This window comes from Zonotrichia leucophrys, chromosome 23, assembly GCF_028769735.1.
Source record: "Zonotrichia leucophrys gambelii isolate GWCS_2022_RI chromosome 23, RI_Zleu_2.0, whole genome shotgun sequence".
In the NCBI taxonomy this organism is placed as follows: domain Eukaryota; kingdom Metazoa; phylum Chordata; class Aves; order Passeriformes; family Passerellidae; genus Zonotrichia; species Zonotrichia leucophrys.
This window is the reverse complement of record NC_088192.1, coordinates 4,178,545-4,200,206: the sequence shown is the minus strand read 5'-3', so window position 1 is coordinate 4,200,206 and position 21,662 is coordinate 4,178,545. Positions and strand designations below refer to the sequence as shown.

General features: G+C 50.0%; 1 protein-coding gene across 1 annotated transcript in view; it reads left to right on the top strand.

The window, feature by feature from the left end:
- Nucleotides 1–21,662, top strand: part of EPHA10 (EPH receptor A10) — a 34,258-nt gene extending 12,596 nt beyond the window's left edge. The window contains exons 5-17 of the mRNA XM_064731446.1: nucleotides 1,002–1,343; nucleotides 6,967–7,091; nucleotides 9,142–9,295; nucleotides 10,672–10,780; nucleotides 11,484–11,539; nucleotides 12,278–12,403; nucleotides 14,603–14,788; nucleotides 15,533–15,594; nucleotides 15,682–15,885; nucleotides 17,023–17,172; nucleotides 17,294–17,487; nucleotides 17,561–17,725; nucleotides 18,451–21,662. Coding sequence (XP_064587516.1) covers nucleotides 1,002–1,343; nucleotides 6,967–7,091; nucleotides 9,142–9,295; nucleotides 10,672–10,780; nucleotides 11,484–11,539; nucleotides 12,278–12,403; nucleotides 14,603–14,788; nucleotides 15,533–15,594; nucleotides 15,682–15,885; nucleotides 17,023–17,172; nucleotides 17,294–17,487; nucleotides 17,561–17,725; nucleotides 18,451–18,565 — 1,988 coding nt within the window. The 3' untranslated portion in view covers nucleotides 18,566–21,662. The remainder of the gene's footprint in view (nucleotides 1–1,001; nucleotides 1,344–6,966; nucleotides 7,092–9,141; nucleotides 9,296–10,671; nucleotides 10,781–11,483; nucleotides 11,540–12,277; nucleotides 12,404–14,602; nucleotides 14,789–15,532; nucleotides 15,595–15,681; nucleotides 15,886–17,022; nucleotides 17,173–17,293; nucleotides 17,488–17,560; nucleotides 17,726–18,450) is intronic.

Genomic DNA, 21,662 nt, shown 5'->3' with positions numbered 1-21,662 from the left:
CCCTACAACCCAGACTGGTGAGGCAGATGTGCAGTCAGGCTCACAGACTCCCTGATAAACTGGGACACTGTCATTTAGGCACCATAATTCACAGGTTTTAATTAAATAGCCTCTGGTTAATTGGACTGGACTCCAGCTGCTCTGGTGATGGATGCTGTCCAGCTGGCAGCACAGGGATGAGGAACCCTCCATGTCTGCTGAGCATGGCTGGGCAGTGTCTGACCAGGAGTGAGCTCCAAGGGCTGGTGCTGCTCAGGGAGGTGCTGGATCCAGCCAGGTGCTCCTCATGCACACTGTGAGCTGTGGCTGGTGGTGCACACACACCCCTGCAGCTGGCATCCTCTGTCCCACATCCCACTGTGCCTCTGTGTCCCCTCGTGCCACCCCTGGCTGTCCAGGACCTGTGTGTCCCTTTGTGCCACCCCTGGATATCCAGGACCTCCCTGTCCCCTCGTGCCACCCCTGCCTGTGGCTGTCCAGGACTGTCCCCCTGTGCTCTACCCCCAGTGCCTGCTCTGCTGCTCCCATACAGAACCTTTAGGTTTGTGATGTGTTATTCTTTGAGCCAGGTCTTATGAGCTCTCAGAGAAACCCATCACACCTGAGACAGCTCAGCTACCCTGAACAGCATAAAATTAGCAGCATGGCTTCTGAGGCAGTGTTGGAAACAGAAAAAGGTTTAATAAAAGGCAAAATAACAAAGCTCTTAGAGAGAAAAACTGAGCCAGGTTTTGCAGGGGCAAGAGATTCTTGCTCCCGCTAAAACACCCCACAAAAGTGATTATTTCCTTTGTTGAATTAGCTAAGTGGGAGCTCTTGGCCTCTGTCCAATTGGGCAGCCCCAGGTCTGAGGTGAAGTCCCCAAGGTCCAAACTGCGAGAGGAACTTGTGGGCTTTATCCTTTTTGAAGCAGACAGAATAATTCAGTCACTCCACCAACAGAGAGCACATTCCTATATGTTTACCCCAACACCTGTGCCCTGACCCTGTTTTCCTTGCAGGCCCCCCCTCAGCCCCCCGGAACCTGGTGTACAGCCTGCGCCAGAGCTCGCTGGTGCTGCACTGGAGCGCCCCGGCCGACGCGGGCGGCCGCAGCGACCTCACCTACAGCCTGTGGTGTGCCCGCTGCCCCGCAGGGCCACCAGGGCACTGCCAGCAGTGTGGCACCAGCGTGGGCTTCGTGCCACAGCAAACGGGGCTAGTGGAGCGCACGGCCACGCTGCTGAACCTGCTGCCCCACGTCACCTACACCATCCGCGTGCTGGCGCTGAACGGCGTCTCGGCCGTCAGCCCGCTGGGAGGGCAGCAGTATGCTGAGGTCAACGTGTCCACTGGGCACACAGGTAGGTGACACTGTTGGAATAATTACCAATATAGCTGGATGGGATGTGCTTGAGCTTGTCTGGCCTTGCCGCTGAACCAAACAGCAGCACTGTGGTGTTTCACCCCACAGACGCTTTTGGCTGGCTGGGTGTGTGGTGTTTCACCCCACAGACACTTTGGGCTGCCTGGGTGTGTGGTGTTTCACCCCACAGACACTTTGGGCTGCCTGGGTGCTGCAGCTGGGCCCGTGGGGACAAGGCCAGGCCTGCAGGAGCTCTGGTGGTGCTGGGATGGAGCTTCCCCCCATAACAGGGGCTGCTCCTCAGGTTTCCCTCTGGCAGAGAAGCTTTAAGGCGATGGTGAAGGAAAGGAGTTGGTTCTGATGGAGGGTTTGGATGCAGAGCTTTATTCTGGCCCACAGGCCTCTGAATGCAGCAGCAGCTCCAACAGAACTCCCTGAGCCCGTGGTTGCTGCTCCTTTGAACCCCAGGGAGAGGGGCAGGGAAGGGGCAGGGAGCCACCAAGCAGGGACAGGAGGGGAGGGACAAAGGGACAAAGGACACCTGGATGGCCCAATGCCCCCAGGGGTAGAGGGCATCCTTTGAATCTGCCAATCACTTCTGGAATGCCAGGAGTGACAGACAGTGCTGGGAGGGGAAAGGAGAGGGGACTGACACACCTGGGAGGGAATTATCAGGGGAGGGACCCGAGGTTCTGGGGTAAACCCTGAAATCACAATGCAAGAGCACAGATGGGGACAGCTTGCTGCTTTGTGCCCCTGTGGCTGCTTTGCTCTGGCATGTTGTGTTTGACACTTCTCTGGGAGGCAAGGTGTTGTTGGGGAAGATGAAACAGGAAGGCCTTATAAATATGATTGCCTGGCAAAAGATTGTGAGAATATGGAAACTATAAGCGAGATTGAAATGAAAGCAAGCTTTGAGATCCCTCAGTTACTGAACAACTGGAAAACAATGGCATGGCCAGCTGAAGGTGATCCCCTTTGGATCAAACAATCCCCTCTGCTTGCAGACAGGCCCAAGGCTCAGAGCAGACCCTGCCAGCTTGGCAGAAGGGACCCAAAGAGGAGTTTTTAGGGTTTAAAATGTAACCCAGTATGGGAATGTAATGATTCTTATAGGATGTATGTAAATGCTATAGGATTTGTGTCTTGTACTAGATTGGTTAGTGAGAATTAGAATATTCAGCACAGAAGAAGATTTATTGTATTGTAATGGGAACCTCGCCCTCTCATCCTCTGTCCCCCTTTCTTCTCTGGGCCCTGCTCTGAGCTGTGGCTGGCAGCTCCCAGCAGGGCCCTGCACCCAGGCCCTTTGCAATAAACCACAAGTTCCCAGCCCTGGCTGCAGAGATCTCTGGTCTCTGTCCATCCCCACCCTCCTACCCCCATCTCTCCTACACAAGGAGTGAGCCTGGTGACAGCCTGGGCTGTGAAGGGACAAGTCTGCTCTGAGATCTGGCTCCAGTTTGAATTTATAAATCATAAAACCCCCTTTGATGAAGCAGCATTTACAGCCCATTCATCAAAAAATCCTCCTTAAAATAGATAATTCAAATGTTGGCTATCCTTCAGAAACAAAAAAATTGATTTCCTCTCTCTATCCTGTGCTGGTTTGTGACACAATTCTTACTGTAACTGTCCCTTTCCATTTCCAGTTTGGCATTTCTGTTCCCTCAGGTAAAGGGAAGTGAGTGCCCATCCTGTGGACAGAGGGGTTGGCTCAGGAGTCCCTCCTGAGGTGTTGTCTGTGCCAAAGGACAGTCAGGTCCCTCCTGTGCTGTTGGCTCTGCTGAAGGACAGTCAGCTCTGGCTTGTCGTGTCCTTGTCCCTTCCTCTGCAGTTACATTATTAATTTGCATGAAAACCCTTTCCCAAGCCACACTTAATGGAGACAGATGATCCTCAGGTACCTCTTGGCAGGAAGCGGCCAACAATTTCATCTGAAGAGATTAAACTTTGATCTTGTTAGAAATAATTTCCCCACCACTTGATCAAATGCTTTTTTGTGCACGTTGCTGCTTTCTCTTCCCTCATGCCATAATCCCTGTGGCTGCATTGGGGGATGCTGTGCTGCAGACTGCTCCTCAGCTGAGGTGTCACTCCTCATTAGGATCTTTGCTGTTCAAGGATGGATTTAGCTCTGGGAAGGTCTTCTGCCTCCTGAGCTCAGGCCAGAGGCACAGAGAACAGGCTGGGGTGTGGTGAGAAGCCATTCCTCCATCCTGGTGCAGGCAGAGGGACCTGGAGCTGCCACCTTGCCTGGGCCCCCAGGTCTGAGCTGGCACAAGCTCAGGTGTGGGCAGTGAGTGCCCTGTTCTCTTAGGGAGCAAAGCAGCAAGTCAGTGATGCCAGCCATGCCTTGGTGTAAGAGCCTGAATGAGAGATGTGGGACTCCAGGCTGCTCTCCAAAATGCAGTTTATTGTATCCAAGAGGCTACAGCAGTCCAGGGTTATGGGTGTCAGAGCTGTGCCCACAGCTGTCAGCTCCAGCTGCAGGCAGGCCTGGAGACCCTTTAGTTTTGATTACAGTGCATTATAGACTTTTCTTTTGGTCACAATGCATTCTATACTTTTCTTTGCTGAGCATCTCAATACAGCAGAACCAATCTACACCTTAACTTTTGTCTATAGCCTATCATAACTACTATAATTACCATATTCATGTTACTGTTCTCCAATCACTAAAAGTCAGTACATTACAGTTTAAGCTAGAAGTTGGTTTTCAGTTTTCTTGCAGTGGAAGATTCTGAGACCTTTTTTCTACTTGCAACTTTGGCAGGCTTGTTTGCCTGTGCTATCTTTCTGCTTGGTAAAAACATCTTTTTGTTTGGGGTGGGTTTATCCTTTGCTCTAAGTCATAAAAACCTCTTCTAACTAACACATCCTTTGTCTCTTTGGTTATCCAGTGAGACTGGCTCAGCAATTCTTTTCTTCTATACCAAAACTTGCTTTCATCTCTATTCCTTCATCAGACTTTACATTCAAAAATCTTTCTGCTAAGCACACATATCTGTGAGACTTTCTTGTCAAGCTTTCATCCTTCCCAACAGTCCTTGGCTGCTCAGAACAGCTTTTCCCCTGGGGAGGGGGAAATCTCAGCCCCTTGCTCGATACCATGTACTCCTGAGGGAACTGAAATGCACGTCAAGAATGTGGATAATTAATCCTGTAATCTGCTCAAAATCAATGTCTCTTGTTGAGCTGTCAAGTCTCCAGATGCAGGTGGTGGCTGGGAATTACCCAAACAGCTGAGGCTCGGAAGTTTCTTGGAACACTGACAGTTTTTATTGCTGGGGCTGCCCTGCCCTGGTTCCTCTTGCCTCTGCACCATTGGCAGGGGGTGACAGTGATGGTTAACCCATTCCTATCAGCAAAAAAGGGGAGAACTGAGGAGAAGCTTGTCTCCTGAGCTCTGTCTGCTGATAAGCAGGTTCAGAGGAAAAATTAAACAAGAAACAAGACCTTATTTATCTGTCAGAACCTGCTCCTCTAATCCAGCTCCGTGCTGTCCTTCCCTTCCAGCACTCACCAGAGGGAATTGTCCATCGCTCCTTGTAATTGCAGCCAAAAGAAGAGATGCAATTTAGTCTGCAGGTGGCAAAATTAATACTGTGTTTTTTCTAATCTGTCCCCAGCATGAGACTAAATAAAAGTGTTTGAGGAGTGAGGGGAACTGTTTGCCTGCAGGAGTGAAGCTGCATTAGCCATGTAAATGTGCACTCCAGGCCACTGTCATTTGTATTCCCGGCAGGAATACAAGGCTCCTGCCTTAAAGAGCTTTTAAATCTGCTGCTGATTAATAATGCAGCCAGTGCCAGAATGCATCCTCCTTCCTGAGGCTGGAGATGGGGGTTGAGCTGGATTTGGTCCTCCAAAGCAGATTTGCCTGTGTGTGCCCAGGGCTGACTCCGTCACTGTGGGGCAGTGGGGCTGCAGGATGAGCAACAAAAGTCTGAGCTCCTGGGGTCTTTGTCCTGAAAAGGTGCCTCTTGATGGTGAGGCAGCTTCTCTGCTTTGAAATGGAGATATCTGAGGCATGTTCAGTGTTGGGATGTTAGTAACTGGTGAGGGAAGGGAGAGGTAGCTCTATCTGCACAAGCAGGGGGATTTGATGTTTGTGCCCAAGTGCAGCTGTTGGGTGCAGTGAGTTGTTCTGGGGAAGGACACAGTGCCACATGTTATTTTATGCTTGTTCTGCTGTAGTTTTATGCCTGTTCTGCTGTAGTTTTATGCCTGTTCTGCTGCTACCCTGCTTAATCAACAGGAGAAAACCCACGTACAGGGGAATGGAGTTTATAAAATCAGGCAGAGTGGTGAATAATTTAATGTTTGCTTTTTCAAATATAGGCAATGATAGGAGAGCTTAAAATATTGATGGGAAACACATTTTTTTTCTTCACAGTGTGAAATGCTTTATAGCCTGTGTGATTTTCTTTAATGTTTTTTAAACATGTTTGAGGCTGGCACCTGCTTTTCTGTCATGTACCACGGGCTCTGCTCTAAAGCACATCTGTGAGTGAGGAGGATTTTTCCTGATGACTTTGTTAACAGTCAGGACCACACAGTCAGGTCTCTCCAGTCCATTTCCAGGACTCAGAGACACAGGAGGGCAGCTGGGTGATATTTTATTGATGGGGATCATACAACACTGTAAGGAGCACTTAGCTTATCTCACAGGAGCAGGACCCAAGGCAGGTGTTGGGGGATAATGTTGGATTATGTCCCACACCCAGAGGGAGCTCTGTGTGGGCCATGGAGCTGCACAGGAGCCCCTTTGACTCCTCTCACAGGGAGCCAAAGTGACTTGGAATCAAGGAGCAAACCGCCATGAATAAAACATCATGAGGGCTTTTTATTTAAGCAAAGATTAATGAGCTAAGTAATAAATACAAAATTTCACGGATATTTAAGTTTATTTTCTAGGGACTTGTTCCTCTCCATGGGAGTCTTGGTGGGACAGAGACAGGTCCAGTGAATGTCCTGATTTGATGGGAAGTAGAACAAGCTAGAAATACCCTGTGCAGCTTTTCCTGTGCCTGAGGGCTGTGAGCTTCTGCCTGCATAGTCTGGAGACTTGTTTGGAGCCAAACCTGGTTAAAATGGGAATATTGACAAGTGCATTTTGCAGTGGATGAACTAAATGGATGCATGCATGCTGGGGAGGGAGTTTGTGCTGACCAGAAACACAACACAGGCAGCTCCTGAGGCACTGCCTGCTCTCAGAGCAGGGGTCAAACCCTCAGCAGTCCAGGGTAGATGTGGTGTGAGGTGGTTCAGGGGGCCTTGGTGTGTCCCTCTAGCCCTCCTGATCAAAGATTGTGTTTTGCCTTTCCCAGACATCCTCAGCAGGGTTCAGAGCCCAGGACAGAGCCCATCCTCAGACTCCAGCAGCACTAAGGGTGGAGGGTGCTGTTGGGATTTTTGCCAGTTTTCCATTGCAGGCTGCCCATGGATTACAAAGCTATCTTCTCCCACTGCATGGCCACCAGCTCATCCTGGAGCTATTCCAGTCCTGATTCAGAGAGAGGGGACTGGTGTCTGCAGAAACCACAAACTCTGTGTAAGTGAAATGTTTTACTGGAGCAGCCCCTCAGTCTCTGCCCTTTTCCTCTCTGCATTTCCAGAGCCAGCTCCTGTCACTGACATCCGCACAGACAGAGTGGAGCAGAAGAGTGTCACCCTGTCCTGGCAGGAGCCAGGCCTGCTCACTGCCAATGGCACCGAGTACGAGGTCAAGTACTTTGAGAAGGTGAGCTCTGGGTGTGGGAGTCCTTAAAATCCCAGGGCTTTGGGAAAGCTGCAGAAGGCAGCCTCAGAAACAGCAGAACTGGGATTGGAGCTAAGCAGTAGCCATGAGATTGGTCAGCAGAAAAATTATGTAAGAATAGAAAAGGACGGACAAATAGAACAATGGTCTGGGTATTAATGCTTAAGGAGTTATTATTAAGGAGTATTAAGTTTTAAGGAGTCTAGAATAACTCCTTAAGCTACAGTAAAGTTTATCTAGCAGATATTAGGAAGTTCTAACCTTAATAATGGAGCTCTGTGCATTGTGTTTTAAGGCTTACAAGCAGGTATTGTATTTGAAATAAGCAAGCATTGTTTTAACCAAAGGTACCTGTGCTTATAGTGGTTGGATAGAACTACTGTCAATGTGCTTTTGCTTTGTGTGATTGGTCAAAAAACTTTTAACATGAGTTGTAACATTGAGTTCTTTGTCTGCTGCCTGGGATGTGAGCTGCTGGCATCTTCCCATTGACATAATCATGTAATGAGACTGATGCTGGAAAATAAAACAGCTCAAGGCTGTTCCCCAGCAGCCCCACCCTGTTTGTGATTTGTACAAATTTGTACATATTGCCTGGCTGGCAATACTGGGCACTGCCATGGGCTCTGCTTGTGCCTCTGGCTTTGTGCCCTTCCCTTGCCCCCCTCAGGAGCAGGGGTGCTGTGTGTGCCCATCCATCTGTGACTGACACCACAGTGATTCCTACATCCCTGAGGAGATGCTCTCTGTGTTCCCAGCCTGCTCTCCAGGAGGGTGTTGCACCTTGTGCTCTGCACTGGTTTAGGACTGAGAGCCACAAACCTGTGACTGTGGGTGGCCCTTCTACATGGGAAATATTTTCATGACAGTTTCTTGATTTTAAAAACTGCTGCTGTTTGACAGGTGCAGAATGTTGGGGATTTTAGGAGAAATACCAGTGGGCAGAGCTGGGACAAAGCTCTAAATGAAAATGAATGCAGTTTATGACACAGTTCTGCAAATTACCTTATCTGCGTGCGCTCAGGCTCGTTCTGGAGCTGATGGTGTGTCAGGCACACTGTGCAGGTGACATGTCAGCATTCTGTATTTAGAAACAAGCTACCCTGAAGCTGATTCATATTAATGTGATTTGCAGCATCTGATAGATTTGAGAGGAGGGATCTGTGGAGGAGGGCAAATGCTGGAGCCCAAGACAATAATTCCTGTGCAAATGGGCTGCAGCAACATGATACTTGGGGTATGAAATGAGGAACCTTCCTCCTTGAGTACAGAATTTAAATTCAGTTTAGCAGTTATTCACTGAAATGAGCCTCTTGATGCTGACATGGATATCAGCTTAGTTCCTAATCTTTGCTTTTAAAGCTTTTGTTTTTACTGTGAAGATTCAAAGGGGGAAACATATCAAATGGAAACACATTTGGTAGTGATGTGAGCAGTGCAGTGAATGGCTGCTGCAACTTGCCCATGCCCATGCCAGACTGTGGGGCTGGGACACTGAACTGTGGAGTTGGGACACTGCCTGTGCTGAATTGTGGGGCTGTGGGACACTGAACTGTGGGGCTGGGACACTGAACTGTGCTGAAATGTGGGACTGTGGGACTCTGCCAGTGCTGGACAATGGGGTTGGGACACTGCCTGTGCTGGACTATGGGGTGGGGACACTGAACTGTGGGTCTGGGATGCCCTTGGGGCTCCACCTGCCTTTCACCAATCCCCACAGATTTGCTCCAGTCCTCAGCAGCTGCAGCAGGGGAGCAGGGAAGGACTGGCTGCTGCCACAGCTGGGCCTGGCATGGGGAAGTTGCCATGAGGGGTGGCACAGCTGCTCCCCACCACCCTATTTTCTACCTTCATGTCCTCACAGCACCATCTGCCACCTCCTGTGACCTTCCCATGTAATTTCTGTTGATCAGACAGGCAGTGAATGTATTGTTTCTGATGGGGCCCAGAGCTGAGGACAGGACTGTGCCACGCTGGCTCTGTGTCACAGCTGTCAGTCCAGCTCCATCTCAGGTATTTCATTATTTCACAGGATCAGAGAGATCAAAGCTACTCAACTGTGAAAACCACATCAACGGCCGTGACAGTCAATAACCTGAAGCCTGGTACCCTCTACATTTTCCAAATCAGAACATCTTCCTCTCCAGACTACAACCCTGGCATTGAAGTGGAGACATTGGCAGAGTGTAAGTGCAGCAGGGCTCTGAGCTGAGCTCTGGGGATGCTGTGCTTGTGCTTCTGGTTTCATGGAGCAGCACTCGTTCCTCTGGTTCTGCTGCTCCAGGTCTAAGGGTCACTGCTGCCCAGGAATTTGCTTCTCCTTGCATTTTCCCATTAGATTTTGATGAGGTTGGTCCTGCCAGTGCTGGGGGAGCCTTTCCTGGCTCTTCTCAGTGAAGAGTCAATGAGGGCAGCTGCTCTCTGGCTCCTTTCTCATGAGGAGGCTGGGACAGGCTCTGCTCTTTGGCTGAGCTTGCCCAAAACCACGCTTAGCTCATGGCTGCTCCCTGCTGCTGTCCTGGCTCAGGAGGCACTTGGCTTGCCTGCTCCTTGGCTGGCTCAGGGCAGCCAGCAACAGTGTTATCTGCTGAGACTTCTCCTTTTAAATTCCCATTCATAACTCTGGTCCAAAAGCATCTTATTTCACTGAGAGAGGGCTGGAGGGATGTTGGGCTTCAGCACAATCCCCCACGCTGGCTGGAAGAGCAAGGCTGAGCTGGCTGGCTCAGAACAGCTCCCACAGATTGTGTTTAACAGGGCTTTAAATTGCCTTCATTTGCCACACAGAAGACATTTCAGAATTAATTGAAGCCAATAAAAATTTTATAGAGAATGTAGTAGCTATCTAATACCCCTGTTTGCAAAAGCAGGAGGAAAAGGGATTAATGTGATGAAAGAAAACTATTTGTGAGGCCATAAATTTTGATATGTTCCTCTGATAAACAGGATTCTTCCTCAGCTTTGATTCCCAGCTCCAGGAATTGTTGCAGCAGTGCTGGGCTGCTCTGTGTACAGTCCCCAGCATGTTGGACTGATCCCACCAGCCTAGGCTCTTAAAACAGACATGTTTTCTGAAAAATCCTTTCCTTAGGATTTTTCCTCCTGAGAAGCTGAGAGGCCTCAGGAACAAAATGTAAACATTGATTATCTGCTGCTGTGGAATGCAACAGGTGCATCTGTGATTGGTCTCATGTGGTTGTTTCTAATTAATGGCCAATCACAGTCAGCTGGCTTGGACTCTCTGTCCAAGACACAAGCCTTTGTTATTCATTCCTTCTTTTTCTATGATGAAATCCTTTCTTCTCTTCTTTTAGTATAGTTTTAATATAGTATATATCATAAAATAATAAACCAAGCCTTCTGAAACATGGAGTCAGATCCTCATCTCTTCCCTCATCCTCGGACCCCTGTGAACATGGTCACAGAACCAGAACATGAATTGTTGTGAGGATGGTGAAAAAAGCAGCCAAACTCCCCCAGCTCTTCTGGCCATGGGAGCAGTGAGCAAGGCAGCTGCTCTCCTCAAACCTGGCTGATGAGTGGCTCTGCTTCCCTCCTGCAGTGACAGTGGCCTCCAGTGAGCAGAGCCCAGTGCTCATCATCGCCGTGGTGGCCATCGTGGGGCTGACGGTGCTGCTGTCCCTGGTGCTCGGTGTCATGGTCTGGAGGAGGTGAGCAGGGCCAGCTGTGGTCCAGGGGGGTTTGAGCTGGGGTGAGGAGCTACTGCCCAGGTGCTGCTGGGCTGTTGGAGTCTCTGTGGTCAGGATGACTCTGAGATACCTTAGAGAGTCTCTTTTTCCCAGCCCAGCAGCTGAAGAAGGAGTCAGGATTCTTCTGTTCTGCTTTTCAAGGTTGTTTATTTTCTCTTATCTATAACATTCTTTCTCTGACCTGCTGAGATCTGTCTGGCAGGTCAGGTTGTGGCACACTGAGTGCCCTTGGGGTGGTGTTGGCTTTTTATACTAAGAACTACATGTACTTTATTTACAATAATTTTCCATTACCTATCACCTATGTTAGACAGTCTGTCTCTACTCTAAAACAATCCAGAAGTGCCACCATCACAGCAGAAGATGGAGGCTAAGAAGAAGAAGAAAGGACAGGACACTCCCAGATTCTTCCATCTTGCCTCCTGAACCCCCATTCTAAATCCCCAAAATTCTACATTTCACCTTGTGATAAACTCACTATCATTCTACTCAAACTCTTGTGGCTTGTAAATCTTCACACAAAACTGATAATTGTTTCCATGGGCTAAAATCAAAGGCATAGGTGTTTTTGACTCTGTGCCAAGGTCTCTGAGCCCCCTGCCAGGTTCTCGAGTCAGAGGAATGTCCTGGGTTCTGACACTGAGCATCTTCATTCTCTTTGCAGGCAGTGTGGGTACAGCAAAGCCAGCCAGGATGGGGATGAGGAGCTGTACTTCCACTGTAAGTGGCACCAGCTGTCACAGCCAGTGTGACTGTGGGGATCCCTGATTTATCCCTGATTTATCATTGTTAATAACCCACCAAAGCAGCCCTGAGCCTTCACATTTGAAGTGCTGTCACCCTGGGTTATCCCAAAGCAGGGGCCAGCACAGCAAGGCTCTCTGAGGAGCTCCATGTGCCAATGTCTGTCCTGGCTGCATGGGGATCACTGTGTGCCAGAGGAAATGGGGACACTTGCATCTTCCATGGGGTGTGTAAATTATTGTCAGCTTCTCAAGCAAACAGTTTTGTTTTCTGGGGCTACTCTGGATTATTGAGCAGCAATAATTTTACAGTTGTCAGAGGGAATTCAGATGTAGGGACTGATGAGTTTATTTGATTCCAAGCCTATGGAGTGCACACATGCTTTTCTGTTCCCCAAAGCACCTTAGAAGTAGAAGAGCCTGCTTTGACCATTTCACTTGGCTTTGGAGGGTGGGAGCTTCACTGGAGCAAAGGGGCTGCTTTTCTTTACCCAAGGGTTGTGGCAGTGGAGCAGAGCAGTTGGATTCACTCAATCCTAAAAAATAAAAATCTTAGGAATCTTAGAACTCAGTCTTTTGCTTTGCTTATAGAAAGGTGGCACGTTGGTTCTGCCCACAGACCAGGAGATGGATGAGCTGGGATGGTGTTTCACAGGATGGGTGGGTGGAAGTTTTGCTGAGCCCCTCTCACCTGCCCTTTCTGCCTTTCCTGCAGTTAAAATTCCAACCAGGAGGACATACATTGACCCCAGCACCTGCGAGGACCCCATGCAGGCTGTGCACCTCTTTGCCAAGGAACTGGACAATGCCAGCATCAAAATTGAGAGGATTATCAAGACAGGCAAGTTCCAGGGGTGGTGGCTGTGCTGGTGTGCTCCCCTTCCACTGAGCCATGGCAGTCCTGGGGGTACCCACCTGCAGCACAGGAATTTATCCAGTGAGGGTTTTATCCTGAAGCTTTGTTCCTCATTCCTGGTGTTTTTCCTGAGGCACTGAGCACAGCCAAGCCACACAGAGCAGAAAGCATCAGCAATTATCTGCATCTGGGCAGTTTGACAGCAGCATGAAAACTATTTATAAATACGTGAACCTAATGATTTATCGATTTTCATCAACTTCACTGCCTAAAACTTAAAAGCAAATTAAAATCCCCTGACTGGACCCTAGAGCCTTAATGGCTGCTGTGTGCCAGAATGTGGGAAACGTGATCATTCTTTGTCATTTGTTTTCCTAAAGATAAATTCAGCTGTAGCAGCAGCAGAGGAAGGGAGGAGGGAGGGCTTTGCCTGCAGCTGAAGGACAGTGTTGAAGGGGAGAGGACACTGAAGAGGGGATGAGGTTGCCTCTGAACTGCAGGGTGGTGCAGCTCAGAGGAGCCCCATGTACCTTTCATGAGCAAACTGGTGTTCGAAAAATCAAGAAAGAAATTAGTAAGGAAGACATTTAAATCTAAGGAATTGAGGAGTGTGTTTGTCTCACTGCTGACCTAACAATAACCTGATTTCCAAATCAATAAAGCTGCTCATAGCTACATGCTTTTTGCTGTCAAGCCAATATTGGTTTTTTATGTTGGGAATTCTGTAGCTCCTGTTGTGGAGCACATGGCTGTGCAGTGGGATGTTCTTCCTCAAGGATTGCAGGAACCCTCCCTCACAGCCCTGCTGTGTCCAGCTCTGTGGGAAGCAGACCAGGAGGCAGAACCAGCCAGACCCAGAGCATGACCTTGGTGATTAATTCTCCTCTCATGGGCTAAAACACAATATGCACTGGGGCAGAGCATGGAGAGAACACTGAGAGGCTCTGGAGGTGCCTGAGGGTCAGCAGCTTCCATGGGGTGTATAAATTATTGTCTTATGATCACAAGCAGCCTTGTTTTCTGGGGCTACTCTGGATTGCTGAGCAGCCATAATTTTACAGACAACAGTTGTAAGACTATTGGAATTTACCAATATTGCTGGACAGGACGTGCCTGAGCTTGTCTGGCCCTTGGTGCTGAGCCAAACAGTGACACTGTGGTGTTTCACCCCACAGACACTTTTGGCTGGCTGGGTGTGTGGTGTTTCACCCCACAGACACTTTGGGCTGCCTGGGTGCTGCAGCTGGGCCCGTGGGGACAAGGCCAGGCCTGCAGGAGCTCTGGTGGTGCTGGGATGGAGCTTCCCCCCATAACAGGGGCTGCTGCTCAGGTTTCCCTCTGGCAGAGAAGCTTTAAGGCGCTGGTGAAGGAGTCGGTTCTGATGGAGGGTTTGGATGCAGAGCTTTATTCTGGCCCACAGGCCTCTGAATGCAGCACCAGCTCCAACAGAACTCCCTGAGCCCATGGTTGCTGCTCCTTTGAACCCGGGGAGAGGGCAGGAAGGGCAGGAGCCACCAAGCAGGGACAGGAGGGGAGGGACAAAGGGACAAAGGACACCTGGATGGCCCAATGCCCCCAGGGGTAGAGGGCATCCTTTGAATCTGCCAACCACTCGGGGCCCTTCTGGAATGCCAGGAGTGACAGACAGTGCTGGGAGGGGAAAGGAGAGGTGACTGACACACCTGGGAGGGAATGATCAGGGGAGGGACCCGAGGTTCTGGGGTAAATCCTGAAATCACAACGCAACATAAGACAGAATTCAGATGTTGGGACTGATGAGTTTATTTGATTCCTAGGAGTAAGCTAGTGGTAAAGATTAGTTTTGCCTGGGGGTTCATTAGCAGGGGAAGGAGTTGAACCATCATTTTCGGTCTGTGGACCCAATAGTTTGTTTAGCTGACCGTACTAGAAAGTAATATAAAGGAAGTATGGAGCATTTTGATTCCTCTAGTGTGGGTTTGATTCCTGCTTTTCTAAGTGCTAGGAAATGAGAGGGCTGGTGTACCTCCATGTTCACTTTATCAAAGTGACCCTCAGTGTTCAGGCACATTTCCAGTAGGGCCTTAGGTAAGGAGGTAGGCCTGCATAGGTAGGCTCCCACACATGCACAGAGCTCAGGATGGCCTGGTGTGAGTGCAATCAGTCCTGCCAGGGATGTATTTAACCCATTTCTCTGCCATGCAGGAGAGTTTGGGGAGGTGTGCCGGGGGTGCCTGAAGCTGCCCAGCAAGCGCGAGCTGCCGGTGGCCATCCGCACGCTGAGGGCCGGCTGCTCCGAGAAACAGCAGCGCTCCTTCCTGGCCCAGGCCTGCACCATGGGCCAGTTCGACCACTCCAACGTCATCCGCCTCGAGGGGGTCATCACCAGAGGTACATTTATTGGAATATTTACCAATATATCTGGATGGGACCTGCCTGAGGCCTTGTCTGGTTCAGGGCCTTGTCTGGCACTGTGGTGTTTCACCCCACAGACACTTTTGGCTGGCTGGGTGTGTGGTGTTTGACCCCACAGACACTTTGGGCTGCCTGGGTGCTGCAGCTGGGCCTGTGGGGACAAGGCCAGGCCTGGAGGAGCTCTGGTGGTGCTGGGATGGAGCTTCCCCCCATAACAGGGGCTGCTCCTCAGGTTTCCCTCTGGCAGAGAAGCTTTAAGGGGATGGTGAAGGAAAGGAGTAGGTTCTGATGGAGGGTTTGCATCCAGAGACTGCTCTGAATGCTGCAGCTCTCTCCCATGAGTGTGTGTGCAGAGCCTGGCTATGGATGTGATAGTTAAATGGATATTTGTGTAAATCCAAAGAAACCAGAGCATATGAGCTGATTCTAACCCTAAAAACTAGGGTTTTTATAAGGAAAGGAAGTTCTGGCTGGGCTGGTTGCTTTTGCTGGGCTGTGCTGTCCTTTGTGATTCAGAGTCCTGACTTCTGATACTGGAATCCTTCCCAGCTGGGAATGGCAGGGAAGCCTTGGCCCTAGTGCTCTTTATAACCTGGCTGAGATAATGCCCTTATCTCCCCCAAAAGCCAGGCAGTGCAGGAGTTGGCACTTGGATTTGTAACCCCTGCAGGGTTTGAGTGATGGCAGCACTGACACCGTGCTGTTTGTCTGTCTGTGCAGGGAGCACCATGATGATAGTGATGGAGTACATGGGGAATGGCCTGCTGGACGCCTTCCTCAGGGTGAGTACTGGGGTGTCTGCCCAGCTTGGACTCTCCTGACCGTGTTCCCATGGCTGCCCTTTGGCTTTTCCTCCTTTGCTTTCACAGAAACACGAGGGGCAGCTGACGGGCACGCAGCTCATCTGCATGCTGCAGGGCATTGCCTCTGGCATGGCATACCTGGCAGAGATGGGCTATGTGCACAAGAGCCTGGCTGCCCACAAGGTCCTCGTCAGCAGCAGCCTGGCATGCAAGATCACAGGGTTCAGACAGCCTCAGGAAGACAAGATGGAAACCATCTTCTCCACCATGGTGAGCTGCATTTCCACATTCTGTTGTCAGCACTTTTCCTAGGCTCCCATCTCCTTCTTCAAGTATGAGCAGGGGTTCTGCACCTTGGGCTTCTTTCACAGGTGGAAATCCAATGTGTTTGGTCAGGGACCTTCACAGCACCATGCGTGCTCTGCCCACTACCCTGCTGCACAAATCAGGGCAGAGGGACTTATGTTTGTACAGCTGTGAGGGGGTTTTCCTTAAATATCAGTGACAAAATGCCATCAGCTCTTCCTGAGGACATTCTCCTCTCCCATTAATATTTCAGGACTCACACTCCAGTGTAGCATACAGTTGCAGTGACATTTTAAATGAATTTTGAGGAAAAAGTTTTCTCTTAGCACTAAATGTGCTCCTGGCACATGGGTTTGCTCAGTGCCCTCCCTGTGGTGCCAGGCAGGGCACGATGAATAGTGAATGGCTGCCTTGGAATTACCAGCCTTGGCCACATCCTGCTGGGCTCTCAGAAGGTTGCAGTTTATTGTAGCCCCTAGATATGTGAAAAGTCTCTGTTTCAGCCTGCATGTTCGAAGAATGAGTCAGAGCTCTTCAGTTCTCGGTCTCAGAGTTGTTTATTGTATCTTATCTATAAAAATTTTTCTCCCTGCCAAGGTCCATCCAGCAGGACAATTCCAGGTACATTGCCTGCCCCCAGGGCAGTGTTATCTCTTTATACTAAAAACTACATATAACATGTTTACAATTACTTCCCAATACCTATCACCTATATTAAGCAGTGAGCTTCTACTCTAAACCAATCCCAAAGTGCCAACATCACAGCAGAAGATGGAGGCAGAGAAGAAGAAGAAGAAAGGCTGGACACACCCAAGTCCCTCCATCTTGTCCCCAAAACCCCTATTCTAAAAATCTACTTCTTCACCTAGTGATAATTTTATTATTACATGACTTAAACTTCTGTGGCTTTCAGGTCCTCATACAAAGCTGGTAATTTGCTCCATGGGTCATAACCAAACCCACAGGTGTTCTGGGCTGTGTGCCAGGGTCTCTGAGCCCCCTGGCAGGGGTCCCAGCAACTCTGGACACCCAGAGGGATGCACTGAGTTCCAACACTGGGCCAGTAAATCCTAAATCATTGCTGCCCTTCTGCCTGTGCAGCGTGGGAAGAGCCTGGTGCTGTGGTCAGCCCCTGAGGCCATCCAGTATCAGCACTTCAGTCCTGCCAGCGACGTGTGGAGCTTCGGCATCGTCATGTGGGAAGTGATGTCCTACGGGGAGAGACCCTACTGGGACATGTCCCACCAGGATGTGAGTGCCCTGCAGCTGCTCAGTGCATGCTGCTGCAGCTGCAGGAGGGGCTGGGAGGCTTCCCCCAGGGTTTGCCTCTGGTTTGTAGCACCAGCTGACCCCAGCCCCTGGTGTCGTGCAGGTGATGAAGGCTGTGGAGGATGGGTTCCGCCTGCCAGCCCCTGCCAACTGCCAGCCTCCCCTGCACCAGCTGATGCTCAACTGCTGGCAGAAGGACCGCAGCCAGAGGCCCAAGTTCTCACAGATCCACAATGCCTTGAGCAAGCTGGTGCAGAGCCTGGAGCCCCCAGAGTGCCCCAGCTCCACGTGTCCCAGGTGAGCACACCTGCCTGTCCCTCCTCTGCCCTGCTGTGCCCCACTCCCTGTTCACCCCCCTCTCTGCTGGCAGGTCCCATGGCACCTCCATCCCCCTCTCCAAGAGAACCTTCTCAGCCTTCCCCTCGTTCAGCTCCGTGGGGGAGTGGCTGGAAGCCATAGAAATGGGCAGATACAAGGACAACTTCACTGCTGCAGGCTACTGCTACCTGGAGTCTGTGGCCAGGATGACAGCCCAGTAAGTGACCCCTTCTCCTGGCTGTAACCTCGTGTGTGGGTGCAGTGAGAGCAGAGCCACACCCAGAGTGATTTACTGATAACCTGTGGTGCTGCAGCACAGGGTGGTGGGCTCAGAGCTGCCCCACACTGGTGTGCTGCAGGCTCCTGTTAGCCCAGAATGCCTGGTCAGGGTCAGTGCTGCTTTGGCTGGGACTAAAGACTGGGGATTTCTTATTTGTGCACACCTGGAGTGGGTGCTGTCTGGCCTGGAAGCAGTCAGTGTTGGGGCACACAGTGGTCACAGTGATGTGAAATGCACATCAAGAATGTGATAATTAATCCTGTAATCTGGTCAAAAACAATGTCTCTTGTTGAGCTGTCAAGTCTCCAGATGCAGATGGTGGCTGGGAATTACCCAAGCAGCTGAGGCTCAGGAGTTTCTTGGAGCACTGACAGTTTTTACTGCCCTGCCCTGGTTCCTCTTGCCTCTGCACCATATGCAAGAATGCAATGATTCCCAAATGGGATTCAAGTTAGCTCATCTCCACATGCTTTTATATTCATTAGCCACATCTTAAGTGCTGTAAATACACACTTGAGAAGTGTGGATGGTTAACCCAGTGATGGTTAACCCATTCCTATCAGCAAAGAAGGGGGAGAAGGTTGTGTCCTGGGGGAATGGCTGCAAGCTGGGTTTGTCTGTAAGTGTTGTGTGTGCTGGCTGACGTGGGGCTCATTTTGCAGAGACATCCTGAGCCTGGGCATCACTCTGGCAGAGCACCAGAGGACCCTCCTGAGTGGGATCCAGAGCCTGCGGGCCCAGGTGATCCGGATGCACGGCCGGGGCGTGCAGGTGTGACACTGTGTCTGCAGCCCCTGCTCCTGGGGAGGAGAGACCTGCTGGGCCAGCCAGCCCCACCTCTGAATCCTGGGGGTCTCAGGTGGGCTGTGGGAGCTGCTGGGTGCTGCCAAACACGTGGTGGGAGAGCAGGGCTGCTGTCCCCTGTGCCAGCCCAGCATCCCCAGGGTGGTGCCTGGGGGACGTGGCTCTCCCCAGGGCTGTTTGTAAGATGAGTCAAACTGTAGTGATGCCATTTCATGTGGTAGTTGAGTTCACAGGGTGGGATGGACCTTTTTGCACTGTCTTAATCCAGAGCCAACACTTCTGTATCCAGTATCCTGCTGGTGAATCCATGGGGAGTTTTATACAGCCTGACAGATCACAGCAACCCCACAAGGAGTTTTTATTGCTTTTATATTTAGAGAGCAGCTCTCACCCAATGCCCAGCTCCTGGAAGGTGACTTTCCCCATCTGTGCTGAAGGAAACTCTTTCCCAGTTGCATCCCTTCTGCTCCATGAGCTACTTCACAGAATTTGACACCTCAGTTGGTGAACAAAACCAAATATTCTCCAGTAAAGCACAGAGGAAATGGTGCTGGCTGCATCCATGCAATCCACTCTTTATTTTGTGAGCACTGTGCTGCCTGCCTGGCATACTGGCAGCTCCCAGAGCTGCAGCCTGATCCCTGAGAAGACATAAATAGCATCTTAATAATACAACTTTCCTTGAGGTTTGTTAATTAAATGGGTATTTGCGGCTCTGTATGGAGTTTTGTCAGGTTTTATTGTGATCTGTAAGTGTCTCAAGTGAATTATTAATGCTGAAAGGCAAAGATTTACATGGGGGATGAAGGCTGTGGGAGATGCTCAGAGTCTGGTTGGAAATGTGCTCCAGTCAGACCCTGCTTTTAGCTGCTCTGAGAGGATGAAGATGTGAGTGAGGATTGAGTGCAGGGCCCCTTGGGGCTGGCAGGGTGAGCACTCTGCTCAGGAGAGTGCTGCATATGCTCTGGGGAAAACAAGATCTCTGCCCCCTCTGCAGTTCAAACCATGCTCCATCCCCAGAGTCTCTTGGTCAGTGTTTTTAAGAGAAATCATTTCTCCAAGTCTGGCCCATTCCAGTCAGGTTGGTCACTTGCCATCCCCCTGTTTCCCAGCCTGAAGACAGAAATAGCAGTGACCCAACCCTGCATTTAGTGAACTGCCTGATCCCAAGGATCAAGTGCAGTTTGTGTGCTCTGTGTTTACACTTTATCTCTAGAGAATGCATATTACAGCTCTCTAGGCAGGGGTTTGAACTAGCTTGGTTCTGGGTCTCCTCTCCCCTCTCCCTGCTGGTGCTGCCTGTTGGGATGCAGGAGCCATGCTGGGAAGTTGCTGCTGGTGGAGCTGGTTCAAGGAGATCTGGAGACATCTAGGGCTTGGTGGTGAGGTGACAGCGTGCCTCAGTGTCTTGGTTTGGAAAGACAGGAGTCTGCTGATGAAGGCAGGAGCCCCCCCTGAAATGGAGAATGTAAACTCTCCCCACCCCTCTGAATTGCTATAAATTTTAAACTAAGGGGCTCTCAGGCAAAAATATGGGAGCAGGAAATAACAGTTCTTTAATAGGGAAAGGAAAAAAAATAAAAGGATAAAATAAACAATGCAGTAAACTAAACCAACAGTGCCAGAGTCAGAACCCAACCTGACACCCTGTGGGTCAGGCTGTTGGCAGCAGTCCCATTGGAATTGTGGCTCAGCCCTCCTGCAGTGTCAGGGCTGGTTCTGCTGGAGCAGGGATCCTGGAGAAAGGTGCAGTCTCTGCCTCTGGAGATCCAGGGGCAGAGGCAGCTGCTGTTCCTCTGGGCAATCCAGTGCAGAAGCCGTGCTGGTGTTCCAGAATCTCCAGATTCTATCCGGGTAGGAATGCTTGGCTCCTCCCTCTGGGCTCCCATCTCCCAATGGGATGCTGTAGTTCTTATCAGCCATGCAGGGACATTCAATAGCTGTTATCAGCAGGTGTCCCCTCCCGAGGGAGGAGTGATTGTGATCACTCACAGAGAGAGATAAGGCAAACTGCCCACTTGACAAAAGACAACTGCTATACAGATGGTAATAGAGCACATCTTACCTTGCAATCTGGAACAGTCAGATTGGAAAACAAACTTGGCCATCAGCAGGCAGCACTGTGTTCCCTCGAGTCCCCCAGAACAGACCCTGCCTTTAGAATAAGGAATGTGACAAGGGCCAGCTCTGGGTGCCTCTTGTGGCACTAAAATCTGCTTTTCTGTCCCTCTGGATGCTGCCCAGCTGGAAAGGGATGAACCAGAGCACAGTTATCTGTGGTCATGGCTCTTTCCCTGGGCTACAGTGGCTGGGGCTCACCAGAGCTCAAATCTGAGCACCTGTTGGTTTGACCACCAAACTCCCCAAAAACTCATTTCCTTTTCAAACCAGGACACTCCTGTAGTAGCTGTGGCTGTGTGGAGGGGTCCCCCAGGAGCTGGGCTCTGGGATGAGCTCTGACCCAGCAGAAACAGGAGTGATCAGCTCTCCTGCTTTCTCCTGCAAGGAAGGAAAGGAAAGCCCCTCATGGAAGCAGCCTCCTAGCCCAGTTTTTGCAAGAATAAACCCTTTTAATTGAGCTCTCACCAACATGAGATAACAAAATTCATAGATTAGGCTACAGATTGTTGTTATGATATTAAAATTGCATCCTCTCAGCTTCTCTCCTTGGGGAAGCAGTATAATTAAATTAATCAGCAAGGCTGTTTTGCAGCTGCAAGGGAAATGCCTCAAAATGACCCTGATCTCTTCCCGTCCAGCCTCTGGCATGTCCTGAGGCTCTTGCCTTCTCCAGCATCTGCAACACTCCCCTCACTAGAAACCAAATGGGAATCAAGGTGGTTCATCCCCAGATGCTTTTATATTCATTAGCCACATCTTAAGTACTGTAAATACACACTTGAGAAGTCAATATATATTTTTATAAGCTTGAGACAAATGTAATATAATATAAAGGACTCTGTGTGCATCTCATGTTTGAGCTATAGTCAGACATCTCCAGGGAATCTCAGTTGGTTTGGAATATTTATTAATAATGATAATAACAATGATAATAATAGTTATTATAAAT